Here is a 22,909-nt window from a genome sequence, read left to right on the forward strand (position 1 = left end):
GATTCTGATATATTGGAGAGAGTGTTAAAAATGATATCAGGATTATGGAATACTGATTATGAAGACAGATTGAGAATTTGTAGACTGCAGACACTAACAAACAGGAGAAAGAAGGGTGATATTTTTGAGACTTACAAACTTCTGAAAAGATCATACAGGGTTTCAATTAATGGAATTTTTAAATTTATCAAGGGTGGGGATAGAACAAGAGGACATCCTTGGAAGCTGAGAATGAATGCCGCTAAGAAGGGGGTGAGAGCTAGATTTTTCTCTCATAGGGTGGTGCGTGACTGGAATGGATTGCCATTGGATGTTGTGAGCGCAAGCAGTGTGAATGAATTCAAGAATAAGTATGATAGCTGGTGTGTGAAAATGTGGCCTCCCTTGATGAGTCCTTGACTCCCTGAAGGTCTCTCTTAATAATAATAATATATGCAATAGATCTTACAGTCTCTTTCCCTGCCATTCTTTCACTGCTTATTTGTGATATCTAAGAGAATATATATATATAGAAATGATCATTTCCTTATTCTTTGCACTTATGTTCACAGTAACCATGCTCTTCTGAATAGACTCCCATGGGGAAAATTGCTATGCTAACTGGAATATATTTTCCCATCTTGCAAAATTTCATGCTGAGGTAGCCAGAAGCAGTGATGTATATAACAGATTGTATTGTCTAGACAACAACAACTAAAATTCCAGAAACATCATCTCATGTTCTACAATATCCAAAGGCGTGATACAACTCTGAGTGAGAAGTAGTCAATAATATCAAGACAGAGCATGATTCGATGATACTGTGCTACAGCGGTTCTCTGCTTTTAAACATGCTTGGGCCAAAGCACATTATGTTAGCTGCTGAATCATAAAGTCTTGGATCCAATTTATATCACATATCAGTCATGCAACAAGTGTGAAAGTGTTATGAAATAAAATTCAGAAAAGGAAAGATAGATATAGATCATCCATTTATCCTAGAATATAATGGATATGTAGTTTCTGAACCCAAAGAGCATTTGCAGACAATTTAGAGAAAGACTTTGCTAGAATTTTAGCCACGGCTTCATATCTTGAATTTTTGATATTTGAAGGAACAAGAGAAATAACTTTTCTTCAAATGGGCTAGAGCCATACAGTCAACTATTTGTTAAGGAGGAACTATAAGGGACACTTTTACTCTCTCATGCCAACACTATTGACTGGTGACGTTCATTATTAGATGATAAAATATTTCTTACAATACTCAATGGATCTCCTTGTACTATGAAACAGAATACTTACCAAGGAGGAGTTTCCAGACTGGTGACATAAATCAATTATCATTGCCATCCCAAAACCAGGACAATATCCAACACAAGCAGACAATTACTGACTTGTCATTCTGACCTGTGTTACATATTGAAGAAAATTGTTAATGGCAAATTTCTGTGGCATTTATAAAGCAACAGTCTTTTCTCCAACACACAACGTGGCTTTCATAGACATCAGTTGACATTGGAATATTTGTTCCATCTATAAGAGATACATTCCTGAAATGTGAATATCTGATTTCATTTTTCTCTTTTACATAAAAAAATGATTCATGACATAGCTTGGATATATGGCATATTAAAACACCTCTATAATCTGTGTCTTTAGAGGCATCTTCCTTTTATTTTTATTAAAAACTTTATTTGAATCTTCTAAGTCCAAGTGTGAAGGACATTATCCCAACCAAGTGTGGTGCTCTTTGCTGTCAAAGTAAACTCTTCACTGACCAGATTCTCCTATTGGACAATGCTTTAGTGTTGATGACTTCACAATTTGCTGTCATTCTTGTAACATGAAGGTCACTGAAAGACAACTTCAAAACAAGTAATTGATTGTATATGCTCATGGGATCTTATTAATGGATTTGCATTTTTGACAGAAAAGAAGTGTGCTTACACTTCTACCAGAAATGCAATGCTTTTTTCTTCTTCTCAAGTAAACTAAAGTATCGTTTGAATCATATTTATTTTGAAACAAATAAAACATTTCATTTTTGCTTATTTCAGTGTACAAGACAAAAAGACAAATTATAACAACAAGTTGAAGGAAGGAACAGCCATGAGTAGTCCTGTTTCTCCTTCCCTTGCAAATTACTACATGAAGCATTTTGAAGATTACCTCATAAAGATGTTTCTCTTAAACCTACAGTATGGTACAGATATGTAGATGATATTTTTGCAATATATGAGAAGAAAGAATAGAAGAATCAAAAAACGATCAACTTGCTCTTTTCATCATCATCATCAAATTCCTGATATATACCCTCAAGGGATATACAGGATATGATAGTACTACATGAAAAATTTTCACCATTACTAACTTCCTATCTGCAATTTTCCTCCAAATCAGTCTGCTAACTGTCAAGACTCCAACATTATCAGGTCTTATATTTCTGTCTTCTTCTGCCGGCCTGGCTGGCCGAGTGGGTAGCGTATCTGCTCTCTAGTCAAAAGGCTGCGGGTTCAAATCCAGCAAATGGGCATGGATGTTTGTGATTGTCTGTGAAAATACTAGTGGTGATGGATGGCGATAGATGGCAGATGCAGTTACCTGTAGATGGAGTAGGTGATGGAGACAGTTGTAGAGCAAGTGCCCTCCCTCGATGAGTCCATGGACTCCCTGGAGGTGTCATGTAATATTAATAATAATAAGGCACTTTTTACTTTATCAATCCACCTATATCTTGGTCTTCCTCTGGGTCTTTTTCCTACCAACCTGGCAGAAAACACTTGTTTTGCTAATTTTTCCTCTCCCATTCTGCTTAAGTGACCATACCACCTGAGATTAGCTCTGCTAGCGGATTCCTGGATGCTGACAATGTCATGTTCTTTCCTAATATCCTCTTTTTTAATATGATATTACCATTGATGCCATCTGTTCATCCCTAATCATTTCCAGGACTCTCATACATCTTGCAGACTTCTAGCAGATTTATTTATTGGAGATGTCAATCTCAGCTTTTTAGCTGAGATAAATATCTCCAATTTTGATATCAGGTTTAATACCACTTTCCTTCATAATGTGATCCATATATATAATGAATAACAGAGGGGATAATGTACATCCTTGTCTGACACCAGATTTAACATTAAACCACCTTCCTCTACTTCCTTCAATTCTAACTGCTGACTTACAACTCAAATAAAGACTAAGTATTGCTTAGTTTTGAATAGCTTTATTTTATTGTAGCGTTTTGAATAGCTCCTCTCTCTCTCTCTCTCTCTCTTGACACCTTGTCATATACCTTTTCCATATCTACAAAACTTAAATACAGATCTTTGTTATATTCCCAAGATTTCTCAATTATCTGTCGTAAAGTGAAAATCTGAGTCTGACAGCCTCTATTTGGCCTGAATCCAGCTTGTTCTTCACCAAGCTTCTCTTCCACAATCCTTCTCAACCATTTCTCAAGAATACTTGCATATATCTTACAAGGAGCTCAGTATAGAAATACCTCTATAATTCTCACATTCAGTTTTATTTCCCTTTTTATATATGGGTACTATGAGAGCTCTACTCCAATCATCGGGAATTCATCCCTCTGTCCAGGTGTTCTGAACTATGCAGTACAGCCACTCCATACTTGAGCATTTCTGGTCAAATAATATCTACTCCTGCTGCACATTTCAGGCTTTTAATAGCTTTTTCTACTTCAAGATATGTATTCCTGGCTGCATGCCTGGTCAGTGTTTTTTACTACTGTGCTGTCATCACTGCTTGTTTCATTTAGTTATTTTTCGAAGTAATTACTCCATAATTCAAGTATATCTTTTTCTCCTGTTTTCATGTCACCTTTATCATCTCTAATGCCTTTTACAGCACTGTTTACTCCATTTCTGAGCTTCTTCAACAACCTCCAGAATATCCACACCACTCTACTTGAGACTGTCTGCCATTCAAAAAGATTAGCCTCGTATTTAGTGTTGAATACTATGGCTCCTCCTTCTTTTCCTTGATTGTCATTGCCTGAATATAACATTTTGTACTTATTGCTCAGAAGGATCTCACCAGTTTTTGCCTTTTTTGTTTCAGTCACTTCTATTATATGTCGATCTGGTACTTATCCAATTCCTCAGCTAGCTCCATTCAGGCACTTCTTATGTTGATATTACCAATCTTGAACTCTAGTGATGTTGAGTTGGGGGTAGGTTTTAGGATTTGTTCCAGTAGCTGATTTTTTGCTGTTTGCCCTGGCAAAAACAATGGGGGGGGGCTTATTAAACCAGGCGACACCCCAGCCGGCATGAAATTCTCTCATGTTGTACCATCATTTGAAATTTTTGTTTAAGCCAACAATAAGAATACAATTTGGTTCGCTGAATCCCAAATTGCTAGCCTATCCTCGTCCCTTCAGTATCCAGGTTGATACCTAACAGGGTGCACCACATTAAAATATCTAAAAAAGCAACTTGCTTTTTTTAGATATTTTAACTCTTCATCAACCAGATGGTAGTTTACAATTTTCTATTTTTGGAAAAGGAACTCATACTGATCATTATATCCATACTAATTCTTATCATTATCCTAATCAAAAGATTGGAACTATTAAATTCTGTTACATGTTGGTCATAATATTTTCTCCACTGATCACGTTTTACAAGAATTGAATTTTATGAAATCTGCTTTTATGAAAAATAGCTTCTTTAATGAATCTTTTATTAAGAAATCCTTGAAGAGCTTTAGACAACTGGTCTCTAGATCTCCTGAAGATATCACTCAGATTCAACTCCCTTATGTTAAAGGGATTTCTGAACGTACAGATAAAGTTCTAAAATCTTTGAATATTGTAGTATCCTTTCGTCCTGTCAGGAAGATTTCTTCTTTCCTTTCTTCACCTAAAGACAATCTTTTTCCACTCATCCTTCCAGGTGTTTACCGGATCACATGCACCTGTGGTTTGTCTTATTTTGGACAGTTTAGTAGATCTTCCCATCCATTTTGAATAACATAAATTTTACATTCAGTACTATGAACCGAACAGTGTGGCCCAATAGAACTTGCTATCAAAACTTGATTGTGGATCTCAGTTCTATGCTTCTGCAAGGGAGAGTACCCTATGATGGCTGGATCCTATCCATCATCAAGTCATAAAAATAGCTACTGGTGCATTTAGCACATTGCTCATTCAGTCTTTATGTTGAAGCAAGCGAACCTGCTTTATCGCTTCAATGGAATAGTTGTCACTCAGCCATGACCTACAAATAAAGTTGTTACCTAAGCATCCCATGTGGAGTAGTATTTTTTCTCTACATTGGGAAGTTCAAGGTTACACATAACTGATTACCATTTGTATATGTGTGAAAGAAATTATGCAAACCATTGGACTGCATTTCAACAATATTGTGAAGATACTTCACATGCAAACTTTGTTTACTTACACTTGGATAAAGGATTCAACCAAGAATATAATTTCTTGACAACTTTAGTCTGCACACTGTTGTCGGATATACTGTCCATTCAGCCAGGCTGCAGCATTGCATAGCTGCTGTGATTGAATAGACAACCACTAGAATGTTCACACTCACCATGAGTAGTTCATTGAACATACAGTAATATGTACATATAAGAATACAACAGTTCTATATGATCAAAATGTCATGATTTCTCAGCATTTCGTTGGCTCACCTTTTACTTTATCACAATCACATCTTTGTGGCATTCAAGAAAATCAGATTTTGTACAATGTTCATATCAAGTTCAAATGCCATATTCATATCATTCCATACATTTATCTTTTCATTGTCAATGCTTTATTCTTTACTTCTCTAAATTCAGATTCAGGCCATAAAGCATTATATATATATATATATATATATATATATATATATATATTTTATTTTATTTTATTTTATTTTATTTTATTTTATTTTTTACCTGCAAGGGAAGAGAGAAAGGGTTACTGTAAATATGAAAAATGACCTGTGCTTTGAGTTAATAATCATGGCAAATTTTCTATGTTGAAGCTAGAAAGGTGCTGAGTATAGGAAGGACAAATTAGTATATGAGAGCAGATTGGTTGAGGTGCAAAGCAGAATCCTAAAAATTCTAGTTATTCTACACAAAGGGTGAATATGGAAGATTGACTTTCATTGCTAAAGATGACATGTGGGTCACATCTGCTGAAAATATAATAGAAATATCTACTGAATATTTTGTCATTGTATTTCAGGTTTGGGAGTGAGGGGGTGCTGAATAATCAGAAAGAAAGGGATTGACAGTTCATAAAACTGAAGTGTTTGAAATTTTAAACAACCTTGATGTTGTTTCTTCAAATAAATCTGAAATACACAAAAAATAATTAATACTATTTATTTAATATACATTTTTTAAATAGCTAATGAATAATTAATACTACATTTCCTCAGTTATACCAATGGGTTGTTTTATGAACAAAGCATTGGGTTAACTTAAATAAATCTATTTTTTGCATTCTACTTTATGATTAATTATTGTTGCCACTGATGCCCTGTAATATTCAGTCTGAAATATATGGCCTTAAATAAATAGTATTACTTATTCCTTGTTTGTGTCTTTCCTGTTAATTTAAAGAAACCTCTCATGGCACAAGTATCTCTTAAACAACAACCTTGATGTTGATAAAGCTGTCAGACACTAAGTGAGATATTGCCACATGTAAATGGAACGTGCAGAGGAATTAACATTGTCTCTCATTTTTAGCAGTTGAACTAGTCATTACGTTGCTGAAATTGAGGATGGGGATAGATAATCAGTTGGTAGTATATGTAATGTAGATTCTATGTCAACCCATTTCTGTATGTAATCTTTTATCAACTTTTCCAAAATCCTCACCACTGCAGAGGTGCTGATAGGTTGATAATTAAGACATCAGTTTTTGCATCACACTTGTGGAATACAATTATCATATATTCTTTCCACTCCTGTGAAATAGGGTCTTATGGGATATCACAGCATGGATGCAAAAAGAGTATTCAGTTGAAGAGTATTCACTGACTGTGTCTTTGACCTGGCTATATAATTTCAGTTTCAGCACATGGAAGATTCCACAGGAGTGGAAGGAATATATGATAATCATATTGCACAAGAGTGATGCAAAGACTGATATGTGTTAGCTATCAACCTATCAGTACCTTTGGAGTGATGGTGAGGATTTTGGAAAGTTGGTAAGAGTTTGCATGTAGAAATGGGTCGAGAGAGATTCTACACTTTGCAATGAATAGCATGGGTTAACTAAGGGAAGGTCAGGCTTGAGTAACTTGCTCACATTTAATGTAATCATAGAACATATTCAGTTTGTGGAACAGCTCCATTGCCTCATCCTCATACACTGAAGTTTCTTCCCTCAGTGTAGAGGGAGCATTGAGTTCTATATTGCATATATTAGGTTGATACCTTTTAGCAAAATGGGAATTCATTAGTCGAACAATCTCTTGCATCTACCATCAGCATACCATCTACATCGATGGTATGCAGAAAGAAATTCTTTTGGGTTGCGTTTAGCTTACAGAGCCAGTTTCATTATTATTATTATTATTCAGGCCTCCATGGAGTCAAAAGACTCATCATGGGAGGTCATGTCATGTCATGCTCACTTAGATTTCTGTATAGTTGTTGTAGTTTCTGGCCTTAAACATTATAATTTTTATAACTAATATTATCCTTGTGCATATGGTCACTTTTATTACCACTTCACCTTTTGCTTAGGAATCTCTTGCTTAATAAGATTGCATATCAGTTTCATTCCCATACCATTTATTCTGTGAACTATAAGGATGCATTCTGATATTACATCATTGATATAGTTTTAAAATACTTCCCAGTAGTGCTGATATCCTTAACATCTAGCAACTGATACAGTGGGATTGAACGTAGTATTCTCGCAGTTGATTGTAATTTTGTGGTTTGAAGTTCAGCATGTACAATGACAGTTAAGAAGTATATATGTATATTGAACTACATGGCAGGTAATTGCGACAAACTTAGAATGTTTTTATCATTGCCAGTGTGAAGTTGTTTCAGAAAAAACAATATTTGAATGCATCATTGTGGTTGGAAGAATAAATAAGCTGAGCGTTACCGTATTTGCCGGTGTATAAGACGCACTTTTTTCCTTTGAAAATAGGTCTGAAAAACAGGGTGCATCTTATACGCCGATACTCAGTTTTATATTATTTTCATTTCTGGAAATTTTCTCTGTTCTGAGTTACGTGATTTCTTTATTGCTTCCTTGTGGTGTGTGTGTGAGAGAGAGCATTCCAGTTACGTAGAGCAGTGTTTTTCAAACTTCAGATATCCGCATTCATATGATTGGTGCGGTATTACCAAAAGATCGTGCTACTAAATGACAAAGACAAGCCGACAGTTGAGTTGAAATGCTAATTCTCTTCAACCGAATTCCTTATATAATATCTGAAACACATTCACTATATATTTCTTCGTTTTAACACGTTCACTCAAACAAAACCATATGTTGCACCGGCAACTTATGGTTTTGCTTGAGTCATACAGCATTTTCTGTGGGGGGAGGACATGCGATTCATTAGTTAGTGCCATTTTTGTCCCAGTTGTCTCTAATTGCACAGAAGAGAAATATATTGCACAGTCTGCAGATGTCTCTGTGCCTTATTCAGTGATAGAATAGGAACATTTTACAATCTCGAACTTCACGGATACATTGAATTTTATTCTGTGCATTAATGATGCATAGCCGAAAATTGCCACGGACCCCCTGAAGATGCGTACCACACTTTGAGAAACACTGACATAGAGTTCAGCGGATGCACATGCACTGTCATTGACGATCACAGCTGTGTCCTGTTCGTTTACTTTCCAATTGTTGTCGCAGTTGTGAACGGTGATAAATTTCTGCGGTTAAATTTTCTCTAATTTTTTTGGCAAATTATTGCTGAAAAACGTTGGCATTGTTACTCTATTGCATACAAGCCACGTGTGATTGTGTATGCTAAAGAACATGGAAACAGGGCTGCAGAGAGGCATTTCGGACCACCCCAACTGAGAAAATGCTAAGAACTGGGTGGAACAAGAAGAGGATTTAAAAAAAGCAACTGACAGTAAACATAACCTATGAAGTGGAACTGCAAAATGGGCAGAACTGAAGACTTGGATTTTAGACCACAGAAAAGCGGGACTTTCAGTGTCTAAAAAAATGATCATTCATCAAGCGAAAGTGATAGCCACTAACAGAGGGATCGCCAACTTTACTGGATCAACATCATGGTGTTCAAGATTCATGAAGAGAAACCAGCTATGTATGCAGACTGAAACAAAAATATCACAAAAGATGCCTGCTGAATATGAAGAAAAAATGATTGAATTTCATCATTAACGCAAGGAAACAAGAAAATTTTGAACATGCCAAATAGGAAACATGGACGAGGTTCCGCTGACTTTTGATGTGCCCTCAAACAAAACTGTAGATTCCAAGGGCATTAAAAGTGTTACTATTAAAACTTTGGGCATGAAAAAACTCACTACACGGTTGTTTTATCCTGCTGTGCTGATGGGACAAAATTGCCGCCACTATTGATTTTAAAAAGGAAGATGCTACCGAAAGAAAAAACTGTGTAAAGGAGTGTTTGTACATGTTCATGCAAAAGGCTGGATGGATGGAGGAGGAATGAAGTTATGGATAGATAAAATTTGGTCTAGGCACCCTGGTGGACTGTTGAAGAAGCCTGCTATACTAGTATGGGATCAGTTTCATTCTCACAGAACAGACGATGTTACAAATAAACTCAAGGAATTGAAAACTCAGTTAGCTGTAATTCCAGGAGGTCTAACTAGTCAGCTTCAACCTTTAGATGTCTGTATTAATAAACCGTTTAAGGGATTTTTGAAGGAGAAGTGGAACAGCTGGATATAATCTTCAGATTTTGAGGTTACGCCATCAGGAAGAAGGAAAAGGCCTAGCATTTTGCGAGTGGGTCAAAGCTTCATGGGATGCTGTGAAAACTGAGACAATGGTTAAATCATTTAAGAAGTGTGGAATTAGTAATGCACTGGATGGTACAGAGGACAATTTGTTGTATGGGGACTCAGATTCTGATTTAGAAGAGGTTTCATGTGTCTCATCATTTAGCTCTGGAGATGAATTTCTGGGTTTTGATGATTAAAAGATGCGTACTCTTTCCTAGTTAGATTAGGTATTTGTTGAAATTAGACCTACTTATTACTTTATATTTCAAATACTGTAAATTCATTATAATATTCAGTGATAAAGTTTTTTTCCTAAAAAATGTGTACAAAAAAGGGGTGCGTCCTATATGCCAGCAAATATGGTAGTTATTATTATTATCCTAAGACTCCATGCAGTCACAGACTCATCTAGGAAGTACCTTTTGTCATATGCACACAGTTTATCTTACTGCACCATAAACACATTCAAATTCTCTGCTGACACCACATACACACTCAGGCATTGCATTCCAATCATTCACTACTCTCCATGCAAAAAATCTGCTTCTCACTCTCTTGCTCACACCCTTATATAAAGCTTCCAGGGATGACCTTTTGTTCTTCCTCAATCTCCTACCATTTTATGAAAAACCTCTTCGACATTAATCATAACTGCTTACCAACTTGTATGTCTCTATCTTATCATCCCCTCTTCCTCCTGTCCACTTCCTCTTCTTTCTCATTTCTCAGATGATGGGTTGAGTCCCTTATGTGCAAATCTTTACCATCTGGTTCTGTCTCTGGCCATTTCTGTTATCTCTCTGAAGCTTGATAATTGTGACCTTTCCTTCAAAGACTAGCCAAGTTCTTTTTGGTCTACCTATCCACTAGACTCTGTAAATTGCACCTTCTCAGTCTTCTTCATATTCAGCATTCCAAAGATTGGAAATTGTTTTAGTCGATTGCTTCTGGACCCTCTACAACAGCTTTTCATCCTTTTGAAAACCAGGTAACTAAATCTAAGCACAGTAGTCCATGTGTGGCTTAATCGGAGCCTTATACAGTGGAACCAGAATCTCCTTACTTCTATAAGTCCTCCACATCATTTCCAGAAGTCATTGTGCTATCCTCACAAGTTTGGCAATATGCTCTCTAAATTTCAGATCCTTATCTACCATCACCCCAAGATCTCTTATTTCCTCCACCTCCAACAATTTTATAACCTTACATTTCACAACATTGAACTGACATTTTCACTCTCGTGCATAATTTCATTGAAAAAAATCTCATTAAAAAAAAAAATGAGAAAATGAGATTTATGAGAAGAACTGCAAAATACATATTATTAGATAAAAAAAGGAACAAAGATATTTAAAAAAAAACTGAAAACAAAATCAATAGAAGAAAAACTAAACAATTATAAACAAACATGGATAGAACATGTAAACCGAATGGCCAACACCCGATATCCTGAACAAATACTAAAATATAAGCCAATTGGAAAGAGAAGGCAGGGTAGCCCTCAAAAAAGAATACTGGATGGATAATGAGACCAGAACAGACCAATATGGTCTATACCCATAATTGGCATTATGATGATGATGATTTCACAACATTGAACTGGCATTCTCACTCCCGTGCATAATCTCATTAAAAAAAATCCACAAAAATAAAATAATGTGGAGGAACTTTTAGTAGAGGAACAACCAGTTATGTGAGCAGTATAAAGCAGAGGCTAAAATAGTGACAAGCATGGTAATGAAAGCAAAATATGATTTTAGTATTCTAAATTAAATCCTAGAACATTCTCTCATTGTGGCAACTATGAAGGTGGTAGTCAAACCATTTTCCTGGGATCTCGTACATTATAACTGATACCTGATACTGTTATCAGAACATGTCAGATATAGAGGTACATGAGCATTATATGCTAAAGATATTTTGCTGTATCATTGTATACCACAACAGGGACATTGTATGGGAATTCAACAATGCATGTTAAATGAATATGTAGCCAAAGTGGTAAGATTTTCACTTAAGATTAATGAGTTTGAGTCTTAACACAAATAGGATTCTAGCAGAATGGAAGATAATGAGGACTGCTTGGTATGGTAGTTAAGGTCATGAAAAAATTAATTGGTGTCCAAATTCAGGAATCGGTTACAGAGTCTGTATAAGTTTCAGTAAGGAAATACCTGAGTAGACATATTACTTACTATTATAATAATGGAATTAACTCACATAAAATATTCTTTATTAGTAGAATTTTCGCCAGAGTATCACTGGCATTCTCAGTACAAGTACAAAGGCTAATTAAACAATAATATATTCACAAAGCATTTCCTAAATTTATTTTGAAAAAAAATTTTTTTTTTAATATATATATATATGTGTGTGTGTGTGTATACACTTACAAAAGTTAGGAAAAATTAGCTGATTTATAGAATACCATCTCTCACAAAGGGGAAACACATAGACCATCAGATCTGTTTAGGTTAGGAGGAGTGCTTCACATGTTTCTTTGTAAAGCCATTCCATTAGAAACCGACTTTTGTCTTTTTCCAATGAACTCTATGTCTACTGTTGATGGCATGCTCTGCAACTCCAGACTGTTCAGGTTCAAGGTACTGAATATACGACTTGTGTTCTTCTAACTGGATAAGAGCAGATCTTCCTGTGTTTCCAAAATATGATAACCCACAAAAGCAGGGAATCTGGTAGACACCTGGATAGCTGAGATGGAGAAGTTTGTTCTTTGGAGACATGAGGAATGTAGAGATTGTTCTGATTGGTCAAAAGGCAACATAAATATTTAGTGGTTTTAACACTTTAGCTATGTGTTCGCTAAATGATATGCATGATATGCTGAATGATACCTGTGATATGCGTATACCTATCCTCTTGTACATAGTGGATAGGTATACTCGTTATTTCTTCTGTATTTGAAGAGGATGCTGAAACACGACTACTCAACGCTGTTTTTATGAAGGAATTCTTATAACCATTGGATAAGAAGGAGGAATTAATATATTCCAATTCTTTCTGTAATAGTTCTTCTGAAGAACAAAAGGAGTGGGCTCTATGAACTAGTCTTTTTATAGTACCTACCTTTTGACTGGGATGGTGATGTGATTCAGCATGGATGTAATAGCTTATATGAGTCTCCTTCCTATAGACTGTGAATTGTAGGTTACCATTTGGTTGGCGAAGAATTAAGAGATCTAGAAAGGCTAACTGCTTATTTACTTCTACTTCTAGGGTGAACTGGATCCTTGGATGAAGTGCATTTATTTTTGAGAGAAACTATTGTAAATCTTCCAAAGTGCCCTTCCATATGACAAAAATGTCGTTTTAACCTTTGGTTCAAATATCAGCTAATCTTTCCTAACTTTTACACACAGATATATATTTAAAAAAAATTATTTATTTTTTTTAATTAGAAATTGACATTGCATTCATCATTGATATACTCAAAAAACTCACCATTGTCAGCGATAAATTGTAGATGGTGCAACCCGAACTTTCCGAGAAAAAAAAGCTGACATCACTAGTACAGCAGTCAACAAAAGCAAAATGATGACTCTATTAGAAATTTATTTAACATGAAAGGAACAATGGCATGGCTTTCTGACGAGAAAGAAACGAAATACTGAAATTCAACTAGTTTTGCAAAAAAAAATACTGTTGCCCTTTCTGTCATCATATTTAGTTGAATGTGGCTTTAGTGCTGTAAATGAAAAATTAATACTGAAAAAAAAAAAAAAAAAAAAAAGAAATACTCTAGATATCACAAACCATGGGGATTTGAGATTGAAAATGACTAAATTAGTACCTCAAATAAAAACTCTTTGCAGTAGACATCAAGCTCAAAGATCGCATTAACTTGGATTTTATTTTCCTGAGTTCAGTTCGATTTATGATTTATAATATTCAAAGTGTAATATAAAATTTATATTCATTGAAGAAAGTCAAATTAAAAACAGTTTTACCTATGTTCCTATTTTATTTAAAGTACATATTTATATTATACTTTTTCAGAACTTGGCTGACTATTATGCTGGGGGGGGGGGGGCAATTAGAAAATGACATTGCATTCATCATTGATATACTCAAAAAACTCACCATTGTCAGCGATAAATTGTAGATGGTGCAACCCGAACTTTCCGAGAAAAAAAAGCTGACATCACTAGTACAGCAGTCAACATAAATACAGTATCAAGAAGAACTCTCAGAAAAGCAAAATGATGACTCTATTAGAAATTTATTTAACATGAAAGGAACAATGGCATGGCTTTCTGACGAGAAAGAAACGAAATACTGAAATTCAACTAGTTTTGCAAAAAAAAATACTGTTGCCCTTTCTGTCATCATATTTAGTTGAATGTGGCTTTAGTGCTGTAAATGAAAAATTAATACTGAAAAAAAAAAAAAAAAAGAAATACTATAGATATCACAAACCATGGGGATTTGAGATTGAAAATGACTAAATTAGTACCTCAAATAAAAACTCTTTGCAGTAGACATCAAGCTCAAAGATCGCATTAACTTGGATTTTATTTTCCTGAGTTCAGTTCGATTTATGTTTTATAATATTCAAAGTGTAATATAAAATTTATATTCATTGAAGAAAGTCAAATTAAAAACAGTTTTACCTATGTTCCTATTTTATTTAAAGTACATATTTATATTATACTTTTTCAGAACTTGGCTGACTATTATGCTGGGGGGGGGGGGTAATGAAAATCTTTGAGGCGGAGCATGATCCAAAAAATGTTGGGAAACACTGCAGTAAAGGAAATGTTTTTCTAAAGGGTAATTTATGATCAATAAATTGAGAATGTCACCACAACAAACTTGATGATCTTTTTTTTTTTTAAGATCTTTTCATTGTGTTAAAGCCACTCAAATATGGATATGTATGCTTAGTGATAGACTAACCTGCTTATTCTAATCAGACTATTTAGACTAACCTGATTATTCTAATGCCACAGGTTATTCTAACCTGTGGCATTAGAATAAGAGAGTGAAATATGAGGATCCCTGCCAGGAAATTCCTTTGTTATCTTCAGAATAATCTAAATTTAAATTCATTTTTGTTTTATGTTTGTTATTGGTATCCATCAAATATTTCCAAATGCTAGCAATGATTGATCTTAGAGTCTCTCCTTCGATCAGTTTCCCATGTGGAGGGAATGACTCCATGAACATATACTAGACTTCATTTCCCTCCCCCAAAAAATTTAAATATACATATTGTTGAAAGGGCAGCAAGAAAAGGCATAAGAAGTTACTTACTTCACAGAGCAGATAATGATATAGATACACTAAAATGTTTGGCAGGCATATGAGAGGGATGATCAAAAGTACATAATGATGACAGAAGTAGATTGTAATAGTGAGGACACCAACAAAGGCTAAGGAAGGCAGATGCCCCATTACTTTTTTTTTTAAATGTTTATTTATTTTTCATCTCTGATTTTTTATTTCAGTTTTAATATTCATAACTTTAAACTTTATTTTGCTTGCTAATTGATTAGATTGTTCTTTTTATTGACTGAATTGGAAACAATCAGTAATATGATCACTTTCCATTTTGATGTAATCCCAGTTAACTAATTTGGATTATATCAAATTAGGATTAATAATTTCTAATTAACTTTAGAATATACAAAACTTTACTCCTGTGTAGAATTTTTATATCGAAAAAAGCTACATGTTAATATAGTATTTTTTTGTTAATTCTGTATTCCAAATAAATGTGTATAACTTTTTAATAGAGAATCCCAACAGAGGTTAGAAGTAAAGCTAAAGGAAATGGAAGCTCTAAAGAAACAGTCAGAAGCCAATATTTCTTTAGAAATGAATTTATCTACAGCAAACCTTATGTAAGTGCTACATCATTATAATCTTTCATTCATTTTTTTATAATTATAGTTTTTTGCATATAGCTCTGGCACTCACCTACATCACTACACCTTGTCTTTATTTTATAAGTTGCTTTAAATATATTTATGAACAATCAAAAATAAAAATAAGGCCATCCCCCCCCCATCCCCCATAGCCTAATATTCTAATATCAAATTTAATTGATATTAGAATATTATTTCTAAAAATGGAGCATAAATGTCTCACATGACTTATAAACTGCAGTGTATGAACCAAATCAGATGTGTATGTTATTATTATGGACTACTCCAAGCAGACCTTATTAGACTCATAGATGGCCCTCCTCTAGTTCTACCACCACCAGACCTGTTCTGAAAAATTTCCTCTGAATTAATCTTGTAAAACCCTCCTCAAGTAATTTGTATGTCTCAATCATATCACTCCTCCTCTGCCTATCAACCAGTTTCTGTAACCCACAAATCTTTAACCTGTTCTCGTAAGGTTCATTTCATAGACCTGCTACCATCTTGGTCCTCTCCACCTCCTCCTCCTCATCACCAAGAAACCCTGGTGCCCAGATCTGCACACAGTAGCGAAGATGGGGTCATATCAAGGCTCAATAAAGAGGAACAATAACCTGCTTGTCTCTGCTCATCGAAGTATTCTTCAGTAACCAGTAACCAAGTTACTGATGATCTACTTTAGCCACTTTTGCTATGTGCCCCTAAAGTTTAACTCCCTATCCACTAACACTCCCAAGTCTCTGGCTTCATCAGTTTCCTGGAGTACAGTTCCACCAATGTGGTATACAGCTGGTAATCTTTTCAGCCCAAAATGCATAATCTTATGCTTTGCCACATTAAACTGGCATCCATTCTCTTTTGCCCAATCTGCCAATCTATCCAGATCATCCTGCAAAATTTTGACATCATCTGTATTAACTATTACTCTATCCAACTTTGCATCAACGGCAAATAACTGAACAGTTCCTCTCAGATCCTTTCCTGTATTGTTAATGTACAAATTAATGATACAGAACAGAACTCTGTGGCATGTCACTAGTCACTGGCCTTCTTTTGGACTCTACTCCTGAATAAACTATTCTCTGATATCTTTCCATCAATCACCCTCCTGTCTATGTCACCTACCTATATCCACCCCCATGTGCTGCAGTTTACTGATTAGAATTCCATGTGGTATCGTATCATAGGCTTTTGCAAAGTCCAGCAGTATCACTGTAAACCCATTACCTTTATCCAGCTCAGCTGTCACTGTATTATAATACATGAGTAAATTACTGAGGTATAACCTATCCTTCACAAAAACCATGCTGCCTCCCATACAGTATCCCATTTTCATCTACCCATTCCTGTATTTTGTTCTTGACCAACGTCTTGAATACTTTGACAACTCCTGATATCCCGATGTCGGTAATTTGCTACATCAATCTTGGGGCCTCCCGTATACAATGGAACTATTCCCCCCCTTCAGGACTACTAACCAAGAGCTGAAACTTAGATTAAACCGTGTAGTCAAGGACACTGACAATTCTCTCACCACTTCACATAAAACTCGAGCTGGTATACCATCCAATCCCACAGGTGTTCACGTTAAGGTTCTGTAATATGCTATGCATCTCCATTTCATTTACCTCAGTTCCCATATAAGCCTTTGGCTCTCTCATTCCTGCAATATCACTCATGGATGATATACTCTTGCAAAGTACTCACTTAATAATTCTGCTATTTCGACTGATTCAGTTATCTCCCTACCATCAGCATACTTTAAAATCATTTTGCAATATACATTTTTCTTTTACTTGCAGCATATCAAAAGAACTGTTTTGGATAATCTTTAGCCTGCATCGCTAACTTTCTTTCATACTCTGCTATTGCCTTTCTTACCACACTAGTTACCCTTCTGGCCATGCCTTGTACTCTTCAGATGCCTACTGGTCATCTTTCTCCTTAAATTCCCTCCACAATTGTTTCCTTTTTTGTAGCTCCAGCTTAATGATGATATCATCCATTTAACTCTCACTTGATTTGCTCTCCTGATGCTAGGTATGCAGTCTGCCACTACCTCTCTCAAACACTCTTTTACCACTTCCCATGCACTATTAACATCCTGCCCTTGCAATTTTACATGCCATGGCACTGATCCAAGCAGTCTCCTAAGCTTGTCCTACTTACCAGTCCTGTAATTCCACACATATATCTTACTGAAAATTCCACACATTTAACTACCTCCCAGGTCAAGACCATGTGGTCACTCTCACCAACTGGTGCCAACGTGGTCATATTCGTTATAGACAAATTCTCAGATGTACTTATTAGATTGAACATTCTTGAACCCCTAGTATATTTTATCACATGCTGTCTCGGGTAATTATCCCTTAGTAACTGCATAAATTCCATTTCCTTCCTCCCACGTGTTCTCTTCTCCTTCTTCCAATCTATGTTCCCATAGTTGAAATCCCCCATAATAAGCACTTGTCTTCCATTCATTGAGTCTGTTTGCTAATGCATACTATCTCCATCATCTTTTCCATCCACTGGTCATCATCCAACTATATATTTTGTTCTGCTGGCTTCTATCTCACAACAAATAGCCTGAAATGTGCTATTTTCACTTGAACTTCAGTTGAACTTCTACTTCCTTTGGTTGCAGTTCATTGGCTATCTTCAGTAACACTCCTCTGCCCGTTCTTTTCTCTTTATCCTCCCTGAACACACTATACCCTTCACATCCTATCCCACTAACTATCATCTTCTGTTAGCCATGTCTCACTAATGCCAATAACTTTTAGCCAGGATGAACTGACCAATGCCCAAAATTCCTCCTGCTTGTTCCAAATTCTCCTAGCATTAATGTACATAAAGTTCAAAAGCCCCTTAGGCTCACTGCTATCCTGATGCTATATACTAACTATCCTATTCTGGTTTGTTACCAGTGGCACAAACTTAGGCATATTATACACATTCTTACACTGATGTCTCTGTATATCCACTCAATGGATATACAGAGACATCAGTGTAAGTAAGAGGGGATATACAGTGAAACTCTGTATATCCCCTCCCTTAAAGCTCTAGTTTCCCTGATTCTGCACATCCACTTTCACTTCATTCAACAACAGTTTTTCCCTTCTCCAAACACCAAATCCATTCAGATGTAAACCATCCTTCTTGTATAAGTCCTTTTGCCTGTCAAACTCACTCCATACTACTCCTCCTGCATAATCTATGCATCGAGTCATGGAGAAGTAATAGTTTAAAAGGAATGCAATAGTGTTTCCTTTTGCACCATGCCATACTATTCATCTTCTGTATTATATCATATCGATAAAAGTACTTTTAATTTAATGCAATACCAACAAAAGGAACTTCCACAGCTCAGTCAGTTTTGATGATTCCCTTTGTTTGAAAAGACCTGGGTTTGAATCCCATCTAGGACTCGAAGAACTTTTATCAGGGCTTTTCATCTGTTATTGAAGCCATTAAAGAGAACTTGCCATTGTGAGCATTCAGGAATGTGTTAGCAGAGCTAATCTCAGATGGTATGGACACTTAAACAGAATGAGAGAGAGAGGAAAGATTAGCAAAACAAGTGTTGTTTGGTAGGGAAAAGACCCAGAGAATGACCAAGGTGTAGGTGGATTGATAGAGTAAAAAGTGCATAGATAGAAATATAAGATCTGATAATGTCAGAGTCTTGACAGATAACAGATAATGTGGAGAAATTTGTCATCAGAGCTATGTCATTTGAACAGATGGTACTGGCTAGGTAAGTAAGTGCTTTGAGGATACCATACTATTGGGAAGAGTAGTGGTGGTGGTGTGATTGTTTATGTAAATACCTTCCAGTATGAGTGGGGTTTTTTTGTAGATTGAGAAGGAGAATGAGCCATTAGGGAGTTATGTCACTATTGTATCTAAAAAGGGGAGACTATTATTACTTTCTTTATCCACGGTAAAGTTTATTTTAGGATGTTTGGGTGTCCTGTCAGGTGTCTTCTCCCTCCAGGAAATTGACTACCACTTGTCTCCACCATGTCCTATTCTGCCCCTCTTTTCTGCATTCCTCATATGAGAGATAGGCCCAGTCTTCTATATTTTTCATCCACTCCAGTCTTTGTCTTTCTCTCCTTTTCTTTCCCTCAACAGTTCCTTAGAGAAGTGTGCTTTGTAGGCAGTTATGTCTGAGAATATATCTGAAATAGCTGACTTTTCTCTTTTTAATTTCTTTTATCAGGCTCCTGTTTATGCCTGCCATCAAGTAGTACCTCTTCATTCCATGATATCCTCATAATTTTTTGCAGCATCCACGTTTCAAAGGCCTCTAGTTTTTTCACACTCAGATTGGAAAGTGCCCATGTCTCTGCTCTGTATAATAATGTGGACCATATGAAACATTCTTAGTCTTGTTTTCAGATTTAATTCTCTAGATGTCAGTAGATTTTTCATATTGTTGAAAGTTGTCCTTGCAATTTCAATCCTTTTTCTAATTTCATCTTCTTTCTTGCCATTCTCTGTATCAAGTGTCCGAGGTATATGTATGTTTGCACCTGTTCTAATTTATTTCCATCTATATTGATACATCCTTTCTTTTAAGCTTACACGGTGATCGAATGCATTTTTTGAAAATTATGGAGACAACTACCGTGTTTAAATAAAAACTTTAGTTTAATATAACTAAAATCTACATTTGACGTTTCGACCTTTTTGTCAAGGTCATCATCTGGAGCATATAACTATTCACAGAAAACCTCATCATCTGGAGCATATAACTATACACTAGATGATGACCTTGACATAAAGGTCGAAACGTCGAATGTAGATTTTAGTTATATTAAACTAAAGTTTTTATTCAAACACGGCAGTTGTCTCCATAATTTTCAAAAAATGCATTCGGATCACCGTGTAAGCTTAAAAGAAAGGATTCAGATCATTCCATGGAAATGATACCCACAAGTGCTGCAATCATTATGGTAAGCTAAAGATACGTATTTCCCTCCTGATCAATCGGCTCGTCTTTTTAAAGAGATGCAGAGACAATAACCTTATTCCTATCTGCATCAGGCTAAAAAAAGAAATTTACATCCGCTAAAGCTCTCCATATTTATGACCACACAGAAAAAGCAATGCTCAGAGAACAGATCCAAACAGCCCACCAAAACCTAGCAATAACGCAAAATCTGGTTTCAAAATTGCAATCTGAACTATCGAACTGTATTAATCCAGACATTCTACAAATACTTGAAAGAATTACTGACAATTCGGCCAAATATTCCCTGGAAAAGAATAAAGAAAAACTCGAGATGAAATTCCACAGTTTGAAACAACGGCAAAATATGGCGACCAATCACAGAAATCCATCCAACCAGGAGACCGCCTCCCCGATAAACACCAACAATGAACAACAATCAAGGGAGACGAGGAGCAACCAACCACCGGCAAGCAAGAACCATGTGATCACCCTATCAAGCCACACCCTGAACAGCGGTGAACTTACGCTACTGAATAAAGGACTTAACTATGCAATAGCACCTAAAAAGGTAAACAAATTGGATTTTATCTACCACATAGAAAGAGGCATCAGATCCCTACCTAATAATAATATAGCTGATAAAATATGTTTAGAAACTAGTAATGTCCTGAACACTAAGAAAACCATACAGAACAATCTCACAAAAACAGAACTAGCAGCAATAAAGTCATTAAAAGCCAAACAAAACATAATAATAACGAAATCGGATAAAAGCAATGCCACTGTCGTCCTTGACAGGTCAACATACGTACTACAGATGAATCAACCAGTAGCTGATAACAACACATATAAGCTAGTAAATTATAACCCAACCAAAAGGATAAAGGATAAAACAGAGAAACTACTCAAGTCCGTCACTTCTTGGACACCTGACATGGTTACAAAACTCAACCCCCCCCCTCCCCCCTGAATATATGGGGTCCCAAAAATACACAAACAAAATGTGCCCCTTTGACCAATCGTGGAAGGAATAGACAGTCCCAGTTACCACTTAGCCAAGAAATTAGAACACTCAAGGAGTTGGTAGGTCATCCCCCCCCCTCCATAAAAAATGCACAACATTTTATAAAAAAAATTAAAAACATAGCACTCGACAAAGACGACTTATTATTCAGTTTTCACGTTTCTACCCTTTTCACTAATGTCCCCATCAATGACACAATTCTCCTACAGAACAAATTTCCGCCCGACATTACGGCCCTCTTTGCCCACGTACTACAGTCAGTTACTTCGTGTGGCAAAACAAATTTTACCTACAAAAAGAAGGTACAGCTATGGGCTCTCCACTATCCCCCCCCCCCAATCGCTAACTTTTACATGGAAACCTTTAAAGGCTCTTGATTCCGCCACGCTAAGACCGACAGTCTAGCTTAGATACATTGATGACGTGTTTGCGATTTGGCCGCACGGGCGACAAACTCTAAACACCTTTCTTAGCCACCTGAACAAACAACACAAACGCATACAATTTACCATCGAAATCGAAAATCAAAATTCACTCCCATTCCTAGACACACTAGTCACACGTCTTCCTTCAGGTAGTCTATCCTTCACGGTCTACCAAAAACCGACACACACTGGCCAATACATACATGCTAACTCATACCACCACCCATCACAAAAATATGGAGTCATTAACACCCTTAAAACAGAGCTACAACAATTTGCTCTAATCAACAAGCCTTGAAACAAGAACTAAAAATCATCAGCATCACATTCATAAATAATGGCTATAACAAAAATACTATTAATAAAATACTCCATAAAACAACAACAAAAATGAATCTAGATTACAGTAAAACCATAGCCATCCCATACATTAAAGGGTTATCAGAAAAAATCAACAGAATCCTTCAACATTATAACCTCAATGCCACCTTTAAACCACCCACTAAACTTAAAGCCATATTCAACTCCTCTAAGGATCCTCTCCTCCCATTAGCACATCCTGGAGTCTATTGCATCTGCTGCACCTGTAACTTACCGTACATTGGTGAAACAGGATGGACAATCCCTATACGCAAGAAAGAACACATTAGACACATTAAAT

General features: G+C 35.9%; 1 protein-coding gene across 3 annotated transcripts in view; it reads left to right on the top strand.

Annotated features, from left to right (window-relative positions):
- The window catches only part of LOC150108169 (RB1-inducible coiled-coil protein 1-like), a 611,254-nt gene that overhangs the window by 465,482 nt on the left and 122,863 nt on the right, over positions 1–22,909 (top strand). For all 3 annotated transcript variants that reach the window (XM_090390625.1, XM_090390624.1, XM_090390626.1), the window contains one exon: positions 15,705–15,812. In XM_090390625.1, the coding sequence (XP_090246751.1) occupies positions 15,705–15,812 (108 nt within the window). The remainder of the gene's footprint in view (positions 1–15,704; positions 15,813–22,909) is intronic.

Source organism: Typopeltis vanoorti, chromosome 3 (assembly GCF_054136105.1).
Source record: "Typopeltis vanoorti isolate ZY-2024b chromosome 3, IOZ_Tvanoo_1.0, whole genome shotgun sequence".
Lineage (NCBI taxonomy): Eukaryota > Metazoa > Arthropoda > Arachnida > Uropygi > Thelyphonidae > Typopeltis > Typopeltis vanoorti.